The 19,942-nt window shown below is 38.8% G+C and overlaps 4 protein-coding genes across 4 annotated transcripts; 2 read left to right on the top strand and 2 right to left on the bottom strand.

The window, feature by feature from the left end:
* The first annotated feature begins 845 nt into the window (after positions 1–845).
* LOC149098319 (uncharacterized) lies at positions 846–8,381 on the top strand. Its single transcript, XM_089278231.1, has 2 exons — positions 846–1,007; positions 5,960–8,381. Exon 2 carries the CDS (start codon positions 6,011–6,013, stop codon positions 6,857–6,859), a length of 849 nt encoding a protein of 282 aa, XP_089134357.1. The 5' UTR covers positions 846–1,007; positions 5,960–6,010; the 3' UTR covers positions 6,860–8,381.
* Positions 7,055–10,434, bottom strand: LOC110050542 (adenosine receptor A2b-like). The gene has a single exon (XM_020756468.2). The coding sequence runs from the start codon at positions 9,800–9,802 to the stop codon at positions 8,681–8,683; it is 1,122 nt and encodes a 373-aa protein (XP_020612127.2). The 5' UTR covers positions 9,803–10,434; the 3' UTR covers positions 7,055–8,680.
* Positions 10,435–13,707: 3,273 nt separating this feature from the next.
* LOC110050559 (large ribosomal subunit protein eL15-like) lies at positions 13,708–18,069 on the bottom strand. The gene is made up of 3 exons (XM_020756486.2): positions 17,988–18,069; positions 15,423–15,749; positions 13,708–14,047 (listed from the first exon to the last, which is right to left on the bottom strand). The coding sequence occupies exons 2-3, from the start codon at positions 15,729–15,731 to the stop codon at positions 13,742–13,744; spliced, it is 615 nt and encodes a 204-aa protein (XP_020612145.1). The 5' UTR covers positions 15,732–15,749; positions 17,988–18,069; the 3' UTR covers positions 13,708–13,741.
* Positions 18,063–19,781, top strand: LOC110050558 (glucose-induced degradation protein 8 homolog). The gene has a single exon (XM_020756485.2). It carries the CDS (start codon positions 18,188–18,190, stop codon positions 18,872–18,874), a length of 687 nt encoding a protein of 228 aa, XP_020612144.1. The 5' UTR covers positions 18,063–18,187; the 3' UTR covers positions 18,875–19,781.
* The last annotated feature ends 161 nt before the right edge of the window (positions 19,782–19,942 follow it).

The raw sequence follows: 19,942 nt of genomic DNA, 5'->3' as shown, positions 1-19,942 counted from the left end.
GTAACTCATTATAATTATAAGATGGCTTTAATAAAACATCGGTATTCACGTACGCCAATTCCCTATCCACACCATTCCACCATCCATGCCACACCATTCCACCATCCATGCCATTCCTGATTTTTTAGTCGGGATCATTTGCGGTCCCCATCGGGGATCATTTCCGGTCCGGGATCATTTGCGGTCCGGGCTCATTTGCGGTCCTGGGATCATTTGCGGACCCGGTGTTTTCGAAGTTGGTTGCGTTGTTTGTCAAGAAGTTTATCGAACGACAAGATGATTAAAAAGTGATGTAGTAACTGTCGTGCAATATGAACGGGGTTTTGGCTGGAAAAATGCCGGAAAGCAGCAAATATTAGGTAAGAAATGCATGTTGTTAGTTAAATCCTAGAGCTGATCAGGACGTTTTAACTTGAGATATCATCAAATCGGGTATCTTTAATGCTCCTCAGAAACGTTGTGCCTGGGACTGTTTGTTACTCAGTTGCACAGGCCCGGTCTCCGCTTGGTCAAAATATAAAGCCAAAATAATTTGAAAATGGGGGAGTATTACTCGGATATTCCCCAGTTTTAGCTGGGGCATATTCAGACACGTGTCGCGTTTAGACCAATCGCATGCGAGCGAAAATATTTGATGGATTATAACCCTGAAATTTTTTCCCACAGATATCAGCCTCTCTGATAAAAAGAGCACTGTTTTGCCACCTCGTCTTACCATGGTTAGTTTGAACAACTCTAGTAAGTAGCGTCAAACAAAATTCTTATTCAAAAAGTTCGATTACCAAATTGATGTTTGTTTTTTGATCCCAGACAGCTGAAAATCGAGACGGGAAAATGTTCAGTTTATTATTATTATTAAACACAAGAGCATTTTGACATATGACATCTTTACGCTTAATTCATTCTTCTACTTACATTTACCTTAGCGTTTAATGTTTGCATTGTGTCCGGCAGTTCTCCATAAATATCTTGACCACTCACTGGGAACTAAGTCTTCTATTGACAAGGTAGGTTGAGTGAATTTCTAAACTTTTTGCTGATCCTTTTTTTTATCACTGAACGTTTAGCCTCAACAATGTTTTGCTGGCTAATCGATCCTTTCTATCTAGCGCTAGGTTGGTTGCTGTTTGAAAGTATCATAATCATATTTAATAACATTTGGAACCTGAAGGAGGTTTAGCCCTTAGTTTTAGAGTTAATTTGCTTCGACTTGCTTTACTTACTTTAATTTAGGAGATGAAGTCCCCCAACACTAAGCAGACAGTGCCAATGTAAGAGTAAGAAGTCTTATGTCTTGAAAGCCAAACAGTTCAAAGTTAACGCATGCGAACGCTGGTCTTATTACAGTTTTTACTGTTTTTAAAGAAAACTTTGAATTTACGCAGTGCTTCTAAACTGTCGAATATCTGAAAACACAACTCAAATGTCAGAATCTCTTGTGATCTGTTCGGGTAAATATTTTATGCACCTCTTTACAAAATATGGGACACAGCTGTAAAATTAGAATTTTGCCTCTTGAATCTAATGTTTCGTTTATAGAGCCCTTTTAAGCTGTTAAAAAGGTTGGGTATAGTTGAACCGAATTAAAAACGCGATCAACCTGTTTATAAGTGGCATATTCTTACAATGATTGACAAGACTGCATATTTTTGAGATGACTTCCCTCGAAAAGAATCTGTAGAAGAACTTTGCGATAATTACCACGACTGGAACTGTTCGATTTTTGTCGTGCATTGACTTTTCTACATGTCTCGAAGTTTGCTATTCCAAGCGTTACCCTAAACTTTAAAGTTTCAACTACACATTTGTATTCAAATTAGCCTGTGCACTCCTTCTCTTTTATGACAATACAATTTATAAGAATATCGGGGCTGAAATTTGCGAACTTTTAAGAATATTTTAAGAACAAATTTTGTAGGTTGAAAATTTGTAAATGCTTTACACAAGAGAATATGCTCACGAACATAATCTCTTGTATACAATTAGTGTTTTTAACCAAACCGTATAAAATTCCACCTTTCTCTAAACAGCAAAACGTGCCAAAAAGCAACAAAAACAACACAAGCTGTACGCAAAGGTTTCAATAACATTAGTTATAAGCGGCCACTGAAGGTGTAATAGACGGCTGTGACCAGTAAAGGGGCCTCATTTTTATTTTCGTTAATGAAATCCAAACAGACGGCGATAAGAGGTCCTACAAGCGGCGGTTGACCGCCGGTAACCGGCTTTTATTGAAACCCCTGTATCAGGCTTTTAAAAGCCGGATATGATATGGTCATAACTTCAGGCATCAGAATGCCTGCAGGCTTTAACACCATCCAGACGCCAAAGACATTGATTCGAAAACAGAAAAGTCATACGCTATGATCTAAGAATATTTACTAGAATATTTTCAGCCTACAATCGGTAAAAAAAATGAGAATATTGAGCCTCGGCTGGAAAAACAATATTCTTATAAAAATTAAAAAAAAGAGTGTAAGAGTAAAAAGCCTTACACAGCTTAAAGTTATCGTATACGAACGCTGATCTCATTACAGTTTTTTACGGCTTTTAAAGAACGCTTTCAATTTACGCAGTCGCTCAGCGAAACTGTCGAATATCTGAAAAGATGTCAGAGTCTCGTGTGATCTGTTCGCGTAAATAATTTATGCACCTCTTTACAAAAATTGAGAAACAGCTGCAAAATTGCAATTTTGCCTTTCGAATCCAATGTTTCGTTTATAGAGCTCATTTAAGCTGCCTAAAAGGTTGGGTATAGTTGAACCGAATAAAAACGTGATCAACCTGTTAATAAGCGGCATATTCTTATGACTGTTTAGACAAGCCACGTGCTTCAGGCCACAAGCTATCAAAGTGATCGATGTGTAGTGAATCGACTTCCAGTTGTAACAAAACGACTTATGGAGCGAAACGCTAATTGACTACCGCTGAAAAAAAAAAAATAATAATAAGTTATCGCTCCCTTTGGTACTAACGCTTTTAATAATAACAAACTACAAATTTGTTTTCGACATTTCAATTCGGCTATACCGTAATAAAGAGATTATTTGAGAAGTGATATGACATAAGGGAACAACGTTTAACTTTTGAAGCAGCTGAAAGGAAGTCTCAAGAGGAAAAGAAATTTTAAATTAGTGGCGCTGTTTGTGAAAATAATCCATTGGTAGAGTAGTAAAGCACCGAAATCTGTTTTTCGCGAGCGAAATAGTATGTACTTATTGACTGAGTTAGGTCGTGTCGGACGGCTGCGCTGGGTCCGTACGTCCTGAACGAGAGCCAAATATTTTCCCGTCCGGCCCGACCTAACTCAGTCAATAAGCATTTTAACAAATGACCACTTAGTGTCGAAATTTTGAAAATTCTGTTTGGATCTAAGTAGGACGCGATTACTTAGCTAGAATCAGACGGCCGCGCGCGGGACAACTGGAAAAACGACTATACAATTATAAAAACTTGTCAATTGTTTCTTCGCGTCGGAATAAGAATTTCACAATTATCGAAGAGCACGATTCGTGTTCCCTTTCCTGTTTTTCTTTAAATGTAAGTCCACAACTTCAATTCACGTTAATAGGAAATGTTGAAAAAATAAACATGAGTTGTAAAAATGTGAGTTGAAGAAGTCACTCAGAAGTAGAAAAGCAATTCAATAGCTTTAAAACCGGAAAGCTGTTACAATTTTCCTATTTTGATCGGCTGTCTAAAAAGCCAACAACCTGTCTAAAAAGCCAACAGAAAGCTGACATACTGAGCTGTAAAAATAATGATGCCAAAACCATCAAAAGCTAACGCCGTGTAACAGAAATTCGCTTTATGCTTCACTGAAATTTCGAAAAATTGTTCACAAAATCTTCCTCATCTGAGGACTCAAAAAAATTTTTGCGTCGTCTCAAACTCAGTATTTGTCGACTTCTTGGATTCTGAAAGTGAAGAATGATCATCGCAGTAAATTTTCCAATTTAAGCAATTGGAAGATATGAACTCAATTAATTGACCTCGCTCCTAATGTGTGGCTGCACAGCTCAGTTGGTAGAGCATCGCACCGGTATTGCGGAGGTCACAGGTTCGAATCCCGTTGGAGCCCTGATTTTTTTCAGGCTTCTTCTTTCCAATTGCTTAAATTGGAAAATTTGCTGCGATGATCATTCTTCACTTTCATCCACAACCGCAGTTCGAATATGGATTATTTCATATATACTTCACATCATTTCACTCCTCACGGGAAGATATGAATTCAATTAATTGATCTCGCTCCCAATGTGTGGCTTCATAGCTCAGTTGGTAGAGCATCGCACCGGTATCGCGGAGGTCACGGGTTCGGATCCCGTTGAAGCCCTGATTTTTTTTCAGGCTTCTTCTTTCCAATTGCTTAAATTGGAAAATTTACTGCGATGATCATTTTTCACTTTCATCTACAACCGCAGTTCGAATATGAATTATTTCATATATACTTCTTGGACTCTCTTGGACAAGGAATCGGAGAACCAGTGACTGAAATTTAATGACACGATGCTGGCTCTCGCAAATAGTTCCTGGGTTTGCTGACTTTGCTGACTTTGCTGTGTGTACTGGAAATTACCCAAACAGGAACAAGCGAGTTTCATTATCTGGATGAACTGTACGGTAATGAACTTGTGTTCGTAGTCAGTTTTGTCTCTTCAAAAAATACTAATGTAGAAACTGCAGAGCAATTTATCCTACTGTGCGCAAGGTATGTTTGTGATTTCTCTGGTTTCTCCAACTTCTTTCAAAAACTTGAAGAAACCGTTAAAGCTTAAACTATATCGTATTTTGTTTTCTTTGTATTGTTTCTTTTTGTTTTTCTTTGTTGTTGTTGTTTTGTTTAGTTTTTCGCTTTTGACCCACGATGAATTCTTTGATGCTTTCCACTGAAAGAAGTTTCGCCTTAAGACTGTTTGCTTATTCCAAAAGTTCATTATTGGAAACGTGACTGAGACCGTTGCTGGTTTTCGTAAATGCTTTAGCGATATTAAAGGGTGTACGTGTAACTCCTGCACGTAAATCTCTTTTAAGGATTAGTGCTTAAAGTTTTTACTAACATTTTAATACCTCATTTTGGTAATTAGTTCTTAGATCCTATTTATTTGTTGTCGAGCGTTTTCAACATGAGCCTCTGGCTCGGAAGATTGTGCAGACACTTCCCACGTTTTCGACATTAAATAAATTATTACTACTATTGTTATTACTATAAAACAGAGGAATCAAGAGGAGTCTGGCAACTTTGTTACATCTGGCGTACGTCGGATTAATTTGAAACTGGAAATTAGTCTTGACTAAATAACCGATTTCATTCAAACAGTAACAAAACAAACTGAGTTGAGGTTAAAAAGAAAAAAAGTTTTAAAAGAGGTACAGGATTTGAGCATAACAAGCACTACTGATAGATCACAACAGTACCAGAGAAAGAAAGGGCTCACTCTTGGAAGTCAATGAAGTTGTTGATAAAAGAAATGAGCTGTCCAATAATAGCTTTATTTGGTTTACAACAGCATAAAATAAATGCAAATGACGTCATCTATGCGTTTATCCTCCAATTGATCATAAGTAAGAACCAATCAAAAGGAGAAAATAATTCGACTTATTATATGGCAAGCTCCGCGAGCGGGCAAGATGAATCAAATCCTGCGCTTTGATTGGCTACCCGAGCGGGCAAGATGGGGCTATCTTGTCCGCTCGGGACTACCCGCCGTGTCCCGCAAGAAAAATTTCCCCGAAAGCCATATAATAAATCCTTTATTGACCAAGCTTGTTCGGTCAAGATGGCTGGATATTGGCCTCGTTCTTTTTTTGCGAGTTTATGGACCTCGACTCCGCCTCGGTCCATAAACTCGCAAAAAAAGAACTTGGCCAATATCCAGCCATCTTGACCTCACACTTGGTCAATAACCCGTATATATTGCGTAAAAAAAAATTGACAACGATAACTCACTTCTCTCCGCAGACAGACGAGTAATTACTGCTAAGAGCAATAACAAAAGGCAAGAGCTTTGAGATGGTCTCTTTACCTGAGTGCATACCCTGGATGACTGCAGCCTTAGCCGAGTCTGTTGCTATAGTAACACTAAACCTCTGTACGATAATTGTTTTTGCGAGAAACCGTAACCTCCGCAAGCGTAGCACGTACCTGGTGATAAATTTGGCAGTTATAGATCTGCTGGTTGGAGGACTTGCTGTTTATGATTTGTTCTATCTGTCTGGAGCAGTGTGTATTCAGTGGAAGAGGCTCTCAATTGCAGATCGGGCAACTTATGTAGTATTAACACTCACATGTTTGCTCCCTAACAGTTCTTTAACAAACATCACCGTTATGGCTTTAGAACGGGTGCACGTGACTTTCTTGCCGTTGAAACATCACGTGTTGAAGAAACGGGTTTATGGAGTAATAATTACCGTTGTTTGGGTTACAGCTACGTTAGTGGCAATTTCTGATGCACTTCTTGTATATTTAGAAGAAAAAAAGATCTATTTCATCTTACATGTTATCTTTTATTCAATTTGTTTGTTGATTATTTGTGTTTCTTACTCATCCATTGTTATTAAAGTCCGTTGTGGAGTGCAGCCTCAACACCATGGCGCAGCCAGTAGAGAAAGAAAACTGACCTTGACATTGTTGATTGTGACTACCGTATCTCTTTTGTTGTATCTACCATTCGTTGTTTACTATTATGTCTCTTATCTCGTTAACTTTGAAATAGTGCAGTCACTGCCCGCCTCAATGCATTTCCATTTGGAAAATGCATTGCTGGTTTTATTTTATGCTAACTCCTTGGCAAATCCTGTATTATACGCTATCCGCATGCCGGAATACAGATCAGCTGTACTTGCACTCTTTCGCAAATGACCTCAGCTGTACAAAGACGTGTCACGTAATACAGATAACATAAAGAGCTATTGGGAAAAACAGCGTGAGATATCTAGGGCCTAAACTGTGGGCAAAGCTGAACGAAGACTTTAGAAAGTCAGAAACCCTGAACAAATTTGGAAGTCGGGTAAGAAAACTAAACTTGACCGAATTGATTAGCGAAAATTGTAGCAATTGTTTTTTTTTATGTTCTAACTAACCTTGCCTTGTACATTAGAAACAATTTTGCATGATTGGAATTTTAATCATTTTTATTAGCATAGGTTAACTTATGAGCCAAAATTGTAAATAGTTGTCTTTTATGCTGTAATTAACTACGTCTCGTAATCTTAGAATTAATCTTATTTACGACTGGATTTTATAATTTTTATTAGTATAGGTGTCCTCAATTAGCTTACTGTTTTACAGCGAGCTCGAATTTTGAAACGTTACTGAATAAAGTTAGTTATTTATTTCTTAATTTATTTATTCATTATTGTTATCCTTCGCTTTGTCATTTGAAATATTGCATTAACTGAAATCACGATTGAGATAAGAAACCGAGTAGTGTTTGTCCTTAAACAGCACATAAACATACTTTTATGGAAAGTTAACAAGAACCTGCACTCCAAAGTGTCTAAAAGGCGTTTTATTGTCTATATCCTGAGTGTCAGAGTAGCTGACTGAAATATATGTTATTACGTTTACAGTTTAGTAGCGATTCAATGCCGGTCGTGCTATATCACCTTGAGTGCGGGTTAAGTTAACGAGTTTCGGACACTCAATACCGTCAACTTGATATTGATTAAGTAATTGTTTTAAAAATCCCTTACTTGATAGCATTTCATAATTGATAACCTAGTCAGTTTGAGCGGTGCTTTATGGGAAGGTCTACTTATATATGCTGTATAGGGATAACCTGGAAGAGGCTTTTTATAGCCAGGGAGTTTCCCTTTTGGAAAAAGAACACAAAACGCAAGCTCATTCCCAGGGCACGTTCCCTTCCGAGAATGGAAAAGGTGGGAAAACTGGAGACTCAGGAGATACAAACACACAAAAAAGAAACAAACAAATAAATAGATTTCAAGAAGAAACAGTTGGACTTCTTCGACATTTTTGCAGCATTTTTAATCGAAATTTATCTGCGTAACTTACTTTATTTGGTAAATATTGGAAAAATCAAGGGAAAAAAATGAAATGGAAGAATCCACCGGCCGAATCTAGAGACTTTTCCCGACCTTCTCACTTTCGAAGAGAGAAGCGCCCTGAGGACGAGGGTGAATGATGTTGTAATTCATTTTAATAGTATATACCACACAAGTGAATATAGCTTTCCGCGCATTCTGATTGGCTAGCTCGGAGGTGAATAGCAGGTACTATTCACCTCCACTTCGGTGAATAATTGTTAATTATTCAAACTTGACACATGTTTCAAAGGATACTCATGGAAATACGACATCTTTGATAATGTTAAGTGCTGTAAAAACCAAGATAAATAAAAATGATATCCCGATGTTATAAATTGTTTCCTTTTTTCCCTTTTTTCCGAGTTCTTACCTATAATTTACATGCGCATCTTATACAGTCATGTGCGCAAGAGGTTGAACAGGCCATGGGTGACAAACAGACTACTGAGTATTGGGTTTTTTCCGAGTCTAATTCTAGATCTTAAATTAAGCCAGTGTTTTCTCTCCCGGGGATGGGTGGTGTTCTCTATACCTAATCAAGGCATCATTGGCGCTTGTCTTGTTACTATTATAATTATTTTTTTTGCCGAATGAGTTGCGTGCATTTCTCGTCTATATGTTAGCGGAAGATGATTTACTCCCAGCTTACATCACTTGTTTTCGCAATTGATGAGTTAATTAAATCAGATCTAGAATTGATCGACTGGTTACTGGCGTGTAACCCTCCATTTCCTGTAACGAATGACGGCTGTATAGTCTGTAGTTCAAGAGATGGGCCTTTTTTAGTAACAATAAAACTCTTCTCTGGTTCTATAGAGTTGACTTTTCCGGAGGTAATTATTTTCCGTATCGCCGTTCGTATTTCCATCATGCGCCAACAGTAAATTAAAGGATTTAATGCCGAGTTGATAAAAATTGATGTTACCGTGTAGAGATAGGCGGCCTTTGATTGAAGTGTTTCTCCAGTGGCAAGTTCCACCAACATAACGAGTAGAAATGGAAAGTAGCAGAGGAGAAAAAACCCTAGAATGTATAACATGGTTATTGTGGATCTCTTATATCGTACCATATCAATGTCCTTGTTACGATTGTCATCAGGCGATCTCGTGAAACACTGCCGCCTTATTTGCAACTGATGTCGGCGTACCAGTCTATAAATCATGATATATGCAAGAAACATTATCGCGGATGTTATAACCAGGAAGTTGACGGCGATTATTCGAAGTATTTTCCTGTTCACGACAAAAAATCTTAGTATAGTGATCGTTATCCAGAGCAACCAGAAACTCAGGACTACTTTGGCGATTCCTCGCCTGGTCACAACGTCGTGGTATCGCAGATGAAGGTGAACAGCTAAGAATCTTTCGACGCTGATTGCAGTGATGGTAAATAAGGAAACTCCGGCGAGAAGCCAGCCGAAAGATTCGGACACTACCCCTGCCACGCAGTGCACCTTAATATCGCCTGCCATCTGTGAGATGCGCCAGGCCGAAAACGCCGGTTGGGCTAACAGTCCGACGGCCAGATCGGACGTGGCTAAAGACAACAGTAGCGCATTGGAGGGAGTTTGAAGCGAGGGCGTCTTCCATACCGCTAAAATAACCAGTACATTTCCAAAGATGCCAGGAAGGAGAAACACGCAGTTCAGAATAGAACAAATAAGATTATGGACGAACAAGTATTCGGGATCTTCGACAGAGTCGGTTATAAATCGGCAGGGATTCACAGGGTCTGTCTCCGATTGGTTTTGACTCATCGTGATATCAACTCCGATTAACAAGATTTTTGTACAAGCTTGTATGACGGTGAACTCGAAAATTTTCGCTTTCCTGGACTGAAGTGGGAATGTGGCAATCAGCTTGGTGTCAAGAGAACGAACCTTCTCGGCGACTCCTTTATGTTATTAATACTTGATGCTCCATTGTTCGGCGCGGTAATTGTAAAAATCATGTGTGTCGGTCTGCCTCCGCCGAGTTGCCTGTCAGTTTGAGTGCAGGTTGATCTATTCTTCCATTCAACTTCGCACTAACACGATATTTTAAATTGAATGTGTAATCAGGGTGTAATTAAATTCAACATCGTGCCCACAAGGAAATTTAAGGCGAGGGCGGATTTAAAGGGATCGCGCGAGAGACTGACGACATTGTTACTTTGAGTCTTTTGTATTCACGGCAGCGGTGAGGGGTAAATTGATTGTCTGGCAAATGGGCAATAAATCACAAATAAGAGTGTACTTTACTGTGAAAACAATTGTAATCTCTGGTAAACAATATGGAAATTGGTTGAACAAGTAATGGACTGAGACACAATGCATAATTTAAAGGTGTAGTGGCTGTGGGAAACTGAAAAAACGTAGGCAAAACGTCAACACGGAAAATAAGGCTTTGCTTGGAATTTTTGAAAGTAGTATTTCCTGATATCTGCAGTCTGGTGGGAAAAGTGTGAAATTTTAGATCATTTTCAGCAGTCAATCGCCAGCGCATTTATCTATAAGCGCCATGATTTAATTCCATGTACTGTATACGGCATGATGGCAAATCTTGTTAAAACTTCCTCAGTCTAATAGTCCAGCGAAATTGTTGACGGAAATTTCTCAGAATCACAGCTTTTAACGGCAGTCAATTCCATTATCTCATTTTTGTTTAGCGCATTTTTATGACAACCGTAAAAAAGCCGATTCATTTATAACAAGATCGGACGATTTAGGATGTCGCCAACAGAAAGACCGCGGAAAATAGGATTACAATGGATAATGTTATCTCAGACACATTATCGCGATGTCAGAGGTGCTGAGGAAAAAAGTCATTCAATAAATTGCAGGTCTCTCTTTGAAACTGCTAAGCTCGTTAATTTTGAACTATCTTTAAACGATATTTTATAAAAATTTGTGTTGATTGAGTGACAGCGTTTGTTGCAGCGTTTAAAAAGGAAAATTGTCATCAATCTGGCAATGTAAAATCGGTGTTTTTTTTTTTTGCTTATACAATGGGGCCTTTTAATCGCATTCGATTCGATTCAGGTAACTAATGAATAAATATATTACAATCGCTTTCAGAGTATACATTTCACTCCTTTTAGCTTTTAGGCGAGAAAAACAGTGGGCTTCAAATCTGAGTGAAAGCGAACATAGAAACAAAGAAAGGGATTTTCCTTGGCAATCTGCTTAGTTACTCCCAGTAAGGCAACCATACCAGTAATTTAGTCTTTTTACATATTCTGTCTGAAATTTATTTTAATTCTTTTAAGTTGAAAAAAACGCACAGTTGCGTTCCTTCAACGTTCACTAAACGAAAGCGTAAATGCTGAACTCGTAAAACTTAAATGGCCCTAATGAGCCACACCTTTGTTTTTGTTTACAGACGAGAGTTTGGCTGTCACGTTTTATTCGGAGCCTGTCGAAACGAAGGAAAACACTGAAACTAGTAAAGATATTAACGACACTTTCAGGAACACAACTTACAGTAAACAATAGGATTTCTCTTCACTATGCAATAACCACAATTTCAATGGCATCGAAAACCAGGGTGCTGTATAGTAAGCAATAAACTGTGGGTGAACGAAACACTCACACGATGTTATATGATACATATCGTGAAATTTCTTTCTTCAGTGTGCACTTTTGTCAGGACATAAAACGAATCGAAACTTGATTCCGTCATCATCAGCAGCAGTAGCACATCGTTATCATTTCTCTACGCGCCAGTTAAAAGAAAACGTCGCCTAGAAGATTTTCGCATGGATTTTTTCTCAGCAGTTCCAACTTTAACCGGGTTTATCCCAATAATAGACCTTAATTTAATCGTTTAGTGGTAATGTAACACGGACGGACGCCTTCGTATCCGATAGTTTGACAGGAAATAGGCGTTTTACGAGTTGCGTTGTATATAGTTTTCTGACGGGCAGAAAATCGCTGGTTACCTTGAGTGATAAGGTCCGCTCCTGTTCGCAAATCATCGAAAAAGAAATTTAGTACATACTGCTTTTTTCCCCTAAAATTTTTGAAACCTTTCTCGTTTTCTTCGATTCTTCGACCGGTAGCACTCTTTTGCTGAACCTATAATGCCGAGATTTTATCATATTTTGCATGTTCTTTTGACCTTATATCATCAAATGATGTCACAACTCTAAATAATAATAATAATAATAATGACGACGACGACGACGACTACGATGATGATGATGATGATGATGATGATAATTCAGGTTCGCGGAGGATCCTGCGAAAAACAGCGAGAGAACAAACTGATAGAGGACCGCACAACTTCCTCATTTTTGCTGTTCCCTTTTGTTAGTGCTGCTATAGACTACCTGATTGGTTAATTGATAACTCCCGGCTTACAAAGTGATCATTTGAACATTGTTAAAGAAGCCGGCTTGCGTGTTAACAGTCATGCTAATAAATAACTCAAGATTGCTCAAATCACGTGAGATTTATTACATTTTGAGCGCGATGTACATTTTTAATAATATTTAAGATTTTAAAAGAAAGCTTCAGCAAAAGTAAGCAACATTTTATAGTGACAATTACACCGTGAGAGATCTGTTTTTATTGGTGATCATATCACGGATCATTAGTGGTCTCATGCAAAGATCATGCGCAAACAATGAGTCCTTATGTTTTCTCCGCGTGCACGTCAGATGGTGCGACAACAAAATAGTTTCAATACATTAACGAGCAGAACATGACCATCAAAAGTAACCATAGTAACACAGCTCTCCCGCCTTCTGTAGGAGAGAGCGGTCTTTCTGATTTTCAGTTGAGAATGGGCAACTGAGTACAGGCTTGGAAAATATTGACAAGAATAAGTTCCAAATGAACCAGCACCAGGTATAAACCGTATCTGTGAAAACTTTCAATGGGTAGTAGCGTTTGACCAGACTCAAAAAATACTCTGCCTACGGGCTACCAAACCCCGGGAAGACTTCTATATAAAAAGGACGGGAGTGCTCCTCGGAAATTTTGAAAAGAACCGCTAAGAGCTACCAAGACCCTGTTTTGTGGGCGTCTTGAACTTTTTAAACCCCTCAGAGGTACCAATTCTAAAACACTATCTTCTGTCATATTTTTTTGGCTCAATACCCTAAAAGTTACTGTAAAATTTCCCGCTGTGGACCTTTTCAGGCTGAACACCAATACCGCGTTTTTAGAAGGTTCTAGAAGGTTCGACGAGCACCCAGTCCTTTTAATATGAGTTGCCTCCACCGGGTACCAGACACGGTGAAGCTGAGCCCTTGAAAATGGCAACCCGCAAGCAACTTCTCAACCTCTAGCTGGAAGAGTTAGTAACATTTTTGGTACAACGAAATAGATGCAAAGAACGGTGATAACTTTTTATCCAGAAACGAGAGGGGTTGTCTGTAAGCTTAGAGATCCAGGTAAGTGGTAGGCTACGAACTCAGACAGATTTCCGGCTGTCGCTTGTCTCCGTCGAAATAACCGGATGCTCTCGAAGGCTAGGGAAGTGGGCAGTCTCTGGTCAAAAACCCCACAGGATCACCGACATGGCCCGACAAATTAATTGAAAATTCATAATGATTTGGTGGGAGAAGAGGGAATTGACCTGTTGGAATTCCTTGTTGACATCCTGCCTTGAAAACTTCCATGTATGTGAAACCCTTACGCTATGCCTCTGGAAAAACAATAACCACATAGCAAAACACTACAGTTGCAGGTTTTTTTATTATTATTAAACAATCAACGATATCGGCGAAGGGACAGCATGTTACGCCTCTTCCAGCAAGCACGCCGGGAGCTACCGATCACCTTGTTGTACAAGTGACCCTTGCGCATACCACGGTTTTTACGGCCAGCGGCAGTCAGTCCACGCAGCTCACGGTGCTTGTGGACTGGTTTGCAGATCCAGTTAATTCTTGGGTCTCGCCGCACTGCCTTGTGGAATGGGTCCACCATGATGACTTCAAAGAATTTGTATGTGGAGTCCTCTGCCACCCAGTATGAGCTGAGAACCCGCAGGCTGCCGCAGTATCGGCCAGCACGCTCCTGAAAAACAGAGAGCACAGACCAGTCACTATACCTGTACATTCAAAGTGTTTTTAAGTGAAAATACTGGGTAAATCTAATTAACACAGCAATGCAACTTTAATCTTGTTGTCTAATTTTGTCCTGGAAATTTGAAGCTTTACAAATCAGTGGCACCCGAATACAATCATTTGCATTGATGACGGTTGCAACCACCTCTCGTAACCCACCACCTCTCTTCAGCAACCAGTTTCCAATATACCAAACGTTTAAGTCAAATCACTATATTTGGAACTCTTGTAACTGACCCCATCTTGTAGCAGCCGCAACCACTTTTAGATCTAAAAGTTTGAAATTTTTTATTGTTTTTAACCTCCTGTAAACAACCACTTGATAGAAAATAGAGCTGAAATTGGATAATAAGGTGTTGTAGCATTATCGCATTCCTGGGTACCTGATTATTTCTCAAAATTGACTTTTCACATGAATAAACCATTAAAACATAGGATAAGTCTCTGCAGTAACCATATGTTAATGAGGCAAAATTTTGACCAAATATGGTTGAAGCCCTGATAAGTGACCACCTCCCACAAGCAATTGCTTACGGGTGGTTAACTGTATTTTGGAGATTAGAGCTAAACATAGGAATTAAGTCCAAAATGTCATTCTCAAATTAGTTCAAAGGCAAGGATTTTCCTTAACACTGTGTTTTGACCCAAAACAGTTGTTCTTCTTGACTCTGTAGAAGCCCTTTATGTAATTTTTTTTTGCATATTTGGAAGCATTTGGCAATCTGCCTAAACAAGTAAAACCTAAACATAAAAACCGATGAGTAGTTTTTGCTTGTTTATGCATGAATAAATCTTTATTAATTTAGCAATATCATATGAAAATTAGGAAAATCGGTCAGGAAACTGTCTTGTTAAGAGCTACAAGTACTATAAACCATATAACTAACATAGGAATTAAGTCCAAAATGTCATTCTCAAATTATTTCGAAGGCAAGGATTTTCCTTAACACTGTATTTTGACCCAAAACAGTTGTTCTTCTTGACTCTGTAGAAGCCCTTTATACAATTTTTTTGGCAGATTTGGAAGCATTTGGCAATCTGCATAAACAAGTAAAACCTAAACATAAAAACCGATGAGTAGTTTTTGCTTGTTTATGCATGAATAAATCTTTATTAATTTAGCAACATCATATGAAAATTAGGAAAATCGGTCAGGAAACTGTCTTGTTAAGAGCTACAAGTACTATAAACCATATAACTAACAGTAGGTTCAATTGTGACAATCATCTTGCATACTGTTACATGTAGGGTTACACACAGTGTTGTCAATGAGGGGGAATGAGTAGTTAAGAAATGATGGTATAAGTAAACACAAGTTTACCAACCTCGGCCACAGATCGCAAGCTCCTCTGAAATTTCAGTTGGTTTACTCCCTGGTTGGCTGGTTTTCCGTAGGTTGCACCCTTAGGTACTGGGCGCTTGCGTCCTCCACGCCTTACACGTACACGGTAGACAACATATCCTTGCTTAGCCTTGTATCCCAGGCGACGCGCTTTGTCAGGACGCATTGGGCGGGATGCTCGGTGGATGGCATTGAGTTGGCGATATTGCCAGCATCGTACACGCAGTAAGAACCGCAAAAGATCGGACTGTTTCTTTTTAAAGAGCTCCTCAAGGTACTTGTATGCTCCCATTTTTTAGTCCTAGATCAGCTAAGGAGGAGGAAAGAACAGGCTTCAGTTAATCAATATACTAATGCAATATACTGGAGTTTGTATAATTTCAACATAACTCCATTTCAAACTATCAATAAATGTTAGTCATTGGATAGTGGCTGACCAAAAACTCATCCCAGTCAAACACAATCCAATCTGTGGTCAGACATTCTAAAGATAATCCAACTGAGAAAACCAAAATCGGAGTCAAAAGTCTTGAAACACTTTTCCCAACATATGGTCGACTTTCTGTCCACCTCCCACTCCCCACTCCCAACATAATGTTGATGTTGATTCATCCAAACTAGACCCACTATTCCAACTTTGTTTTTGCGGGGAAGGGGGGCTCGGCAAATAAAATAATGACTTCCCACTTCAAAATAATGCGTCACCAGTTGTCATTTTGTCAAGTGTCCCAGGGACTTCTGGCCAGGAATTGTTGTGAGACTTTTGTCTTGTGTCCGTGAAATCAGAGAACAAGCTCAAATGCTCATTTGCACGAGATTTAGTTGTTAAGATCTGACACTTAAAAATACACACAAAGTGTTCTGCTTGTTGCAGATCAGGGGCTTTTGGCACAACAATGAATTAGCATAAAATGATTGTTGTCTATTTCTCTATAAAAGTTTAGAAAAAGAAACTATTGTCAGCTGAGTCCCACACTAAGAGACTGACAACATTGTTCAGTCAGTAACTTAGTTCACTTTTATTGAACTTATAGTTGAAGTGATATGCAGATGAAGTATAGTTTACAACTATATGTTGTTGTTTTGGTAGTAGACAACAGACACGTAACGTTTGTCACCTATTTTCAATCAAGTTGGTTTTATATTCGGATGACTAAAATCCGATGGACAAGTGCAATAAGTGCATTAAATTATCACAATACCAAGGTATCCATAGTTTGGAAGCAGACATTCCATAATTTTAATGTAGAAAACACTAGCCTGCAGCTCATGTTTTCTACATTTCCCTCGTGTTCTCAAATGCCTGTCATGTTTTACCACAGTGTAATACACAGCTTGGGTTTCTTTATTTGTAAAATAATAAATTGAGAATATTACATGGTGGCTTGAAGATAAGAATTTTATTTTCATGTGGTAAAATATTATTCACACAAGAAAATAAAATTCATATCTTCAAGCCACCAAGCAGTTTTCTTTGTTTTCTTATTATATAGACAAACTGACTGTTTGCACAAACACCAGTGAAAAAGAGACATGTCATCAATATCCTCACTAGTGAAGATATAGAAAAGTAGCAACTTCAGAATACCCGGCCAGTATGCCCCTTGGGACCTGGAGGTAGTTTAGCATGAATTTTACAAGTGCAGTTTCCAGTAGAACTCCTGTGTCATAATAAATTGCGGTTTTGTCGCACAGTATGTCAAGTCAAGACATTACCCAAGCTTTGAACAACTGGGCCCTAGTACAAAAACAGGCAACTTACACAACCGATGTGGCATAACAAGACACGAACTAGAAGAAAATTCTAAATTCACTTCCAGTGAGGTCACTCCAACCTTGAACACTTAATTTTTTTTTTTTTTTTTTTTTTTTTGCTAATCTTTTAATCACAAAGAATGAAGGCCCTTCATATTAACATGAACATAAAGCGTTTTTACACTTTAAAAACACCAATCTTGTATATTATTAAAGGGCCTTTATTTTTAAGTCACGATGTGTTCGTTGTTCGAGTGTCCTTGCTGTAAGCATTCACAATTCAAAACTTCGCATTATCAACAGTGCTTCTTGGATGTTAGAGTCCTCTAACTCATCAATGTTACAACTGTAATGTCAAAAGCATTTCATTTTGCAAGGTCTCCGCGTAAAATATTTGGACAAGAAGAAATTAAACTTAAGCTTGAATTCGATTCAGTTGCCGACAAATTTTGCACGTTAAAATATCAAAGGTCACATAAAACGACACTAACAGGTTCGCAGCCTCCAGTCAAAATATAAAAGCAGTATCACAGGGAGGAATTTCTGAAGATAGCCTTTTCCGAGTATGATACAGAGTCCAAATATTTCACCATCGTATAAACACAACAGAAGACTTCGCTGAAATTTGCGAAACTTTTAGCCACTGCAGAGGGCTGACAGAAACGAATATTTAGCCGGATGAGGATTTTAACACAACCCAAATTAAAAAGGGAAATTATTTTTATCATATTTATTGCTTGATGCCTAAATTAAAGCAAGGATTGAAGACGATTTGTTTGGTTAGCTCTCTTACCTCTGATCGGAGAAGAGCAGAGAAGGAAAGAGAACGCACGAGAGACACAGCCTCGTTCTGATGCGATCTCGCGCATGCGTACTGAGAAACATCACGCAACCCGCCATTTTGTCAAGCAGGTCTTGTCAATGCTGAAGTTTGTGTTTGTACAGTTGATTTCTGACTTTTTTACGGTGTAAAAAAAGCTGTTTTCCTTTCAAATGAACCAGGCAGACAAAGGAGAGGAAGGAAACAGAGAGGAGTGGATGACAAAGTTAACAGACATGCGATTTCAGCGAGCAGATATGAATCGTTTGATTATGGACTACCTTGTAACCGAGGGCTTCAAAGAAGCTGCAGAGAAATTCAAAATGGAATCTGGCACACAGCCCTGTGTTCCACTGGAAAATCTGGACGAAAGGATAAAAATCAGAGCTGCAGTTCAGCGCGGAGACATCGAAGAGGCAATTGCACTCACGAACAAACTAAACCCGGAAATACTTGACTGTAAGCCACACTTGTATTTTCATTTGCAGCAGCAACGCCTGATCGAGTTAATTCGCGATAAAGACATCGAATCAGCTGTTGACTTTGCCCAGAATCAGCTCGCCGATCAGGGCAATGAATCGCCTGAGTTTCTGGAAGAATTAGAACGCACTATGGCGCTTTTGGCGTTCGATAACCCAGAGGATTCGCCAGTTGGCGAACTGCTTTGCCCTTCTCAGAGACAAAAGGTTGCTAGTGAATTGAACGCTGCCATTCTAGAGGCGGAACATAAAGAAACCTCACCCAAGCTGTCTAATTTACTAAAACTGCTGCTGTGGGCCCAAACTGAGTTGGATGCTAAGAAAGCTAAGTTCCCCAAAATGGTGGACCCTGGCAGTGGACTTTTTGATGGCAGCCGATAGATCTGGCAAGCTTTGACTTAGTTACTCCGTGTATGTACGTGAGACAGACCTCGTGACAAAGGTTTAACATCTGCCAATAAGCCTCAACCTCCCTAGGTACTTGGGTGACTTCTTTTGTTCTCAAACTTCTTGCATGAGTCACATAGTGTCTTTGTGTGGTGACAGACAGATCTAATTTGAACATGGTAATCGATGGTGATATTTTTGCACAATTTGGTAAATTTTTGCAGCAACGATTCACCTTTTCTCTTTGAACATAACTTTTTTGTGCATGTATTAATGTTTTGATCTTAATTTGTGAAATAGATAAAAATGAAGATTTGCTTAATTAATATAAAGAGCTATGTAAACTGCAATCAGTCTCTTTCATCCTCGTTCTTCCCTTGCTGCACATTGTAAATCCTGGAATTAGTGCCGCACGGTGCTTATTTTCAGTTAAGGATGGGGTGGAGGGCACTTTGTCAAGAGCCCTGCCCTGTTCAAAGGAAAAACGAAAACTGAGAATGGCATGAACAGCTCAACTTTATTTTGTTTCTGTAACATTGGAAGTTGTTTTGCATTAAGGTGGGCATTTATGCCTCAGAATTTTAGCTGATACAGTTTGGGTACCCTATTTAAGGGTCACACAATGCCAACACACCTGTCACGGGCATAAACAATACCGCATTCAAGGATTGGGAACCGTAATACACCACCCGATCAGTGGCACATACCTACAGTATATAGTGAATATGTAGGAGTACCTCACTGAGGTCAAGAGGAGGTGTTCATTTAAATATTTTCAGTACGAAATACAAAGTTATCCATATAGTGGTTCACAAAATCATAAGATGCAATTTAGAAGATAAGAAACTAGTTTCTTGTATAGATCGTTTTCACTGTCACGCAATAAAAAAATCGAAAACCATCCAGTGGAAAAAGCTATGAACTTACCATGTTATAGAAGATAACTAAATAAGACACTTCTCCAAGTTTTAGGCCTGTGCGTTTCCCCAAACTTCAGATATTCGTCGAAATGTTTCGCAGATATTTGCAGAGCCCAGTATGAAAACGCCTTGGTGGTGTACC

Source organism: Orbicella faveolata, unplaced genomic scaffold, assembly GCF_042242905.1.
Source record: "Orbicella faveolata isolate gen_17 unplaced genomic scaffold, um_ofav_v1 contig_46, whole genome shotgun sequence".
In the NCBI taxonomy this organism is placed as follows: domain Eukaryota; kingdom Metazoa; phylum Cnidaria; class Anthozoa; order Scleractinia; family Merulinidae; genus Orbicella; species Orbicella faveolata.
Note: the sequence above shows the minus strand (reverse complement) of the source record. Positions and strands in the feature narration are given on the sequence as shown.

What these genes read in the sequence shown, in the direction of transcription:
- LOC149098319 (XM_089278231.1), top strand. Translation starts at nt 6,011, where the DNA reads ATGGTCTCTTTACCTGAGTGCATACCCTGGATGACTGCAGCCTTAGCC.
- LOC110050542 (XM_020756468.2), bottom strand. Translation starts at nt 9,802, where the DNA reads ATGAGTCAAAACCAATCGGAGACAGACCCTGTGAATCCCTGCCGATTT.
- LOC110050559 (XM_020756486.2), bottom strand. Translation starts at nt 15,731, where the DNA reads ATGGGAGCATACAAGTACCTTGAGGAGCTCTTTAAAAAGAAACAGTCC. An exon ending in GCTTGCGATCTGTGGCCGAG is followed by an intron (nt 14,048 to 15,422) that starts GTTGGTAAACTT and finishes TCTGTTTTTCAG; the next exon opens with GAGCGTGCTGGCCGATACTG.
- LOC110050558 (XM_020756485.2), top strand. Translation starts at nt 18,188, where the DNA reads ATGAACCAGGCAGACAAAGGAGAGGAAGGAAACAGAGAGGAGTGGATG.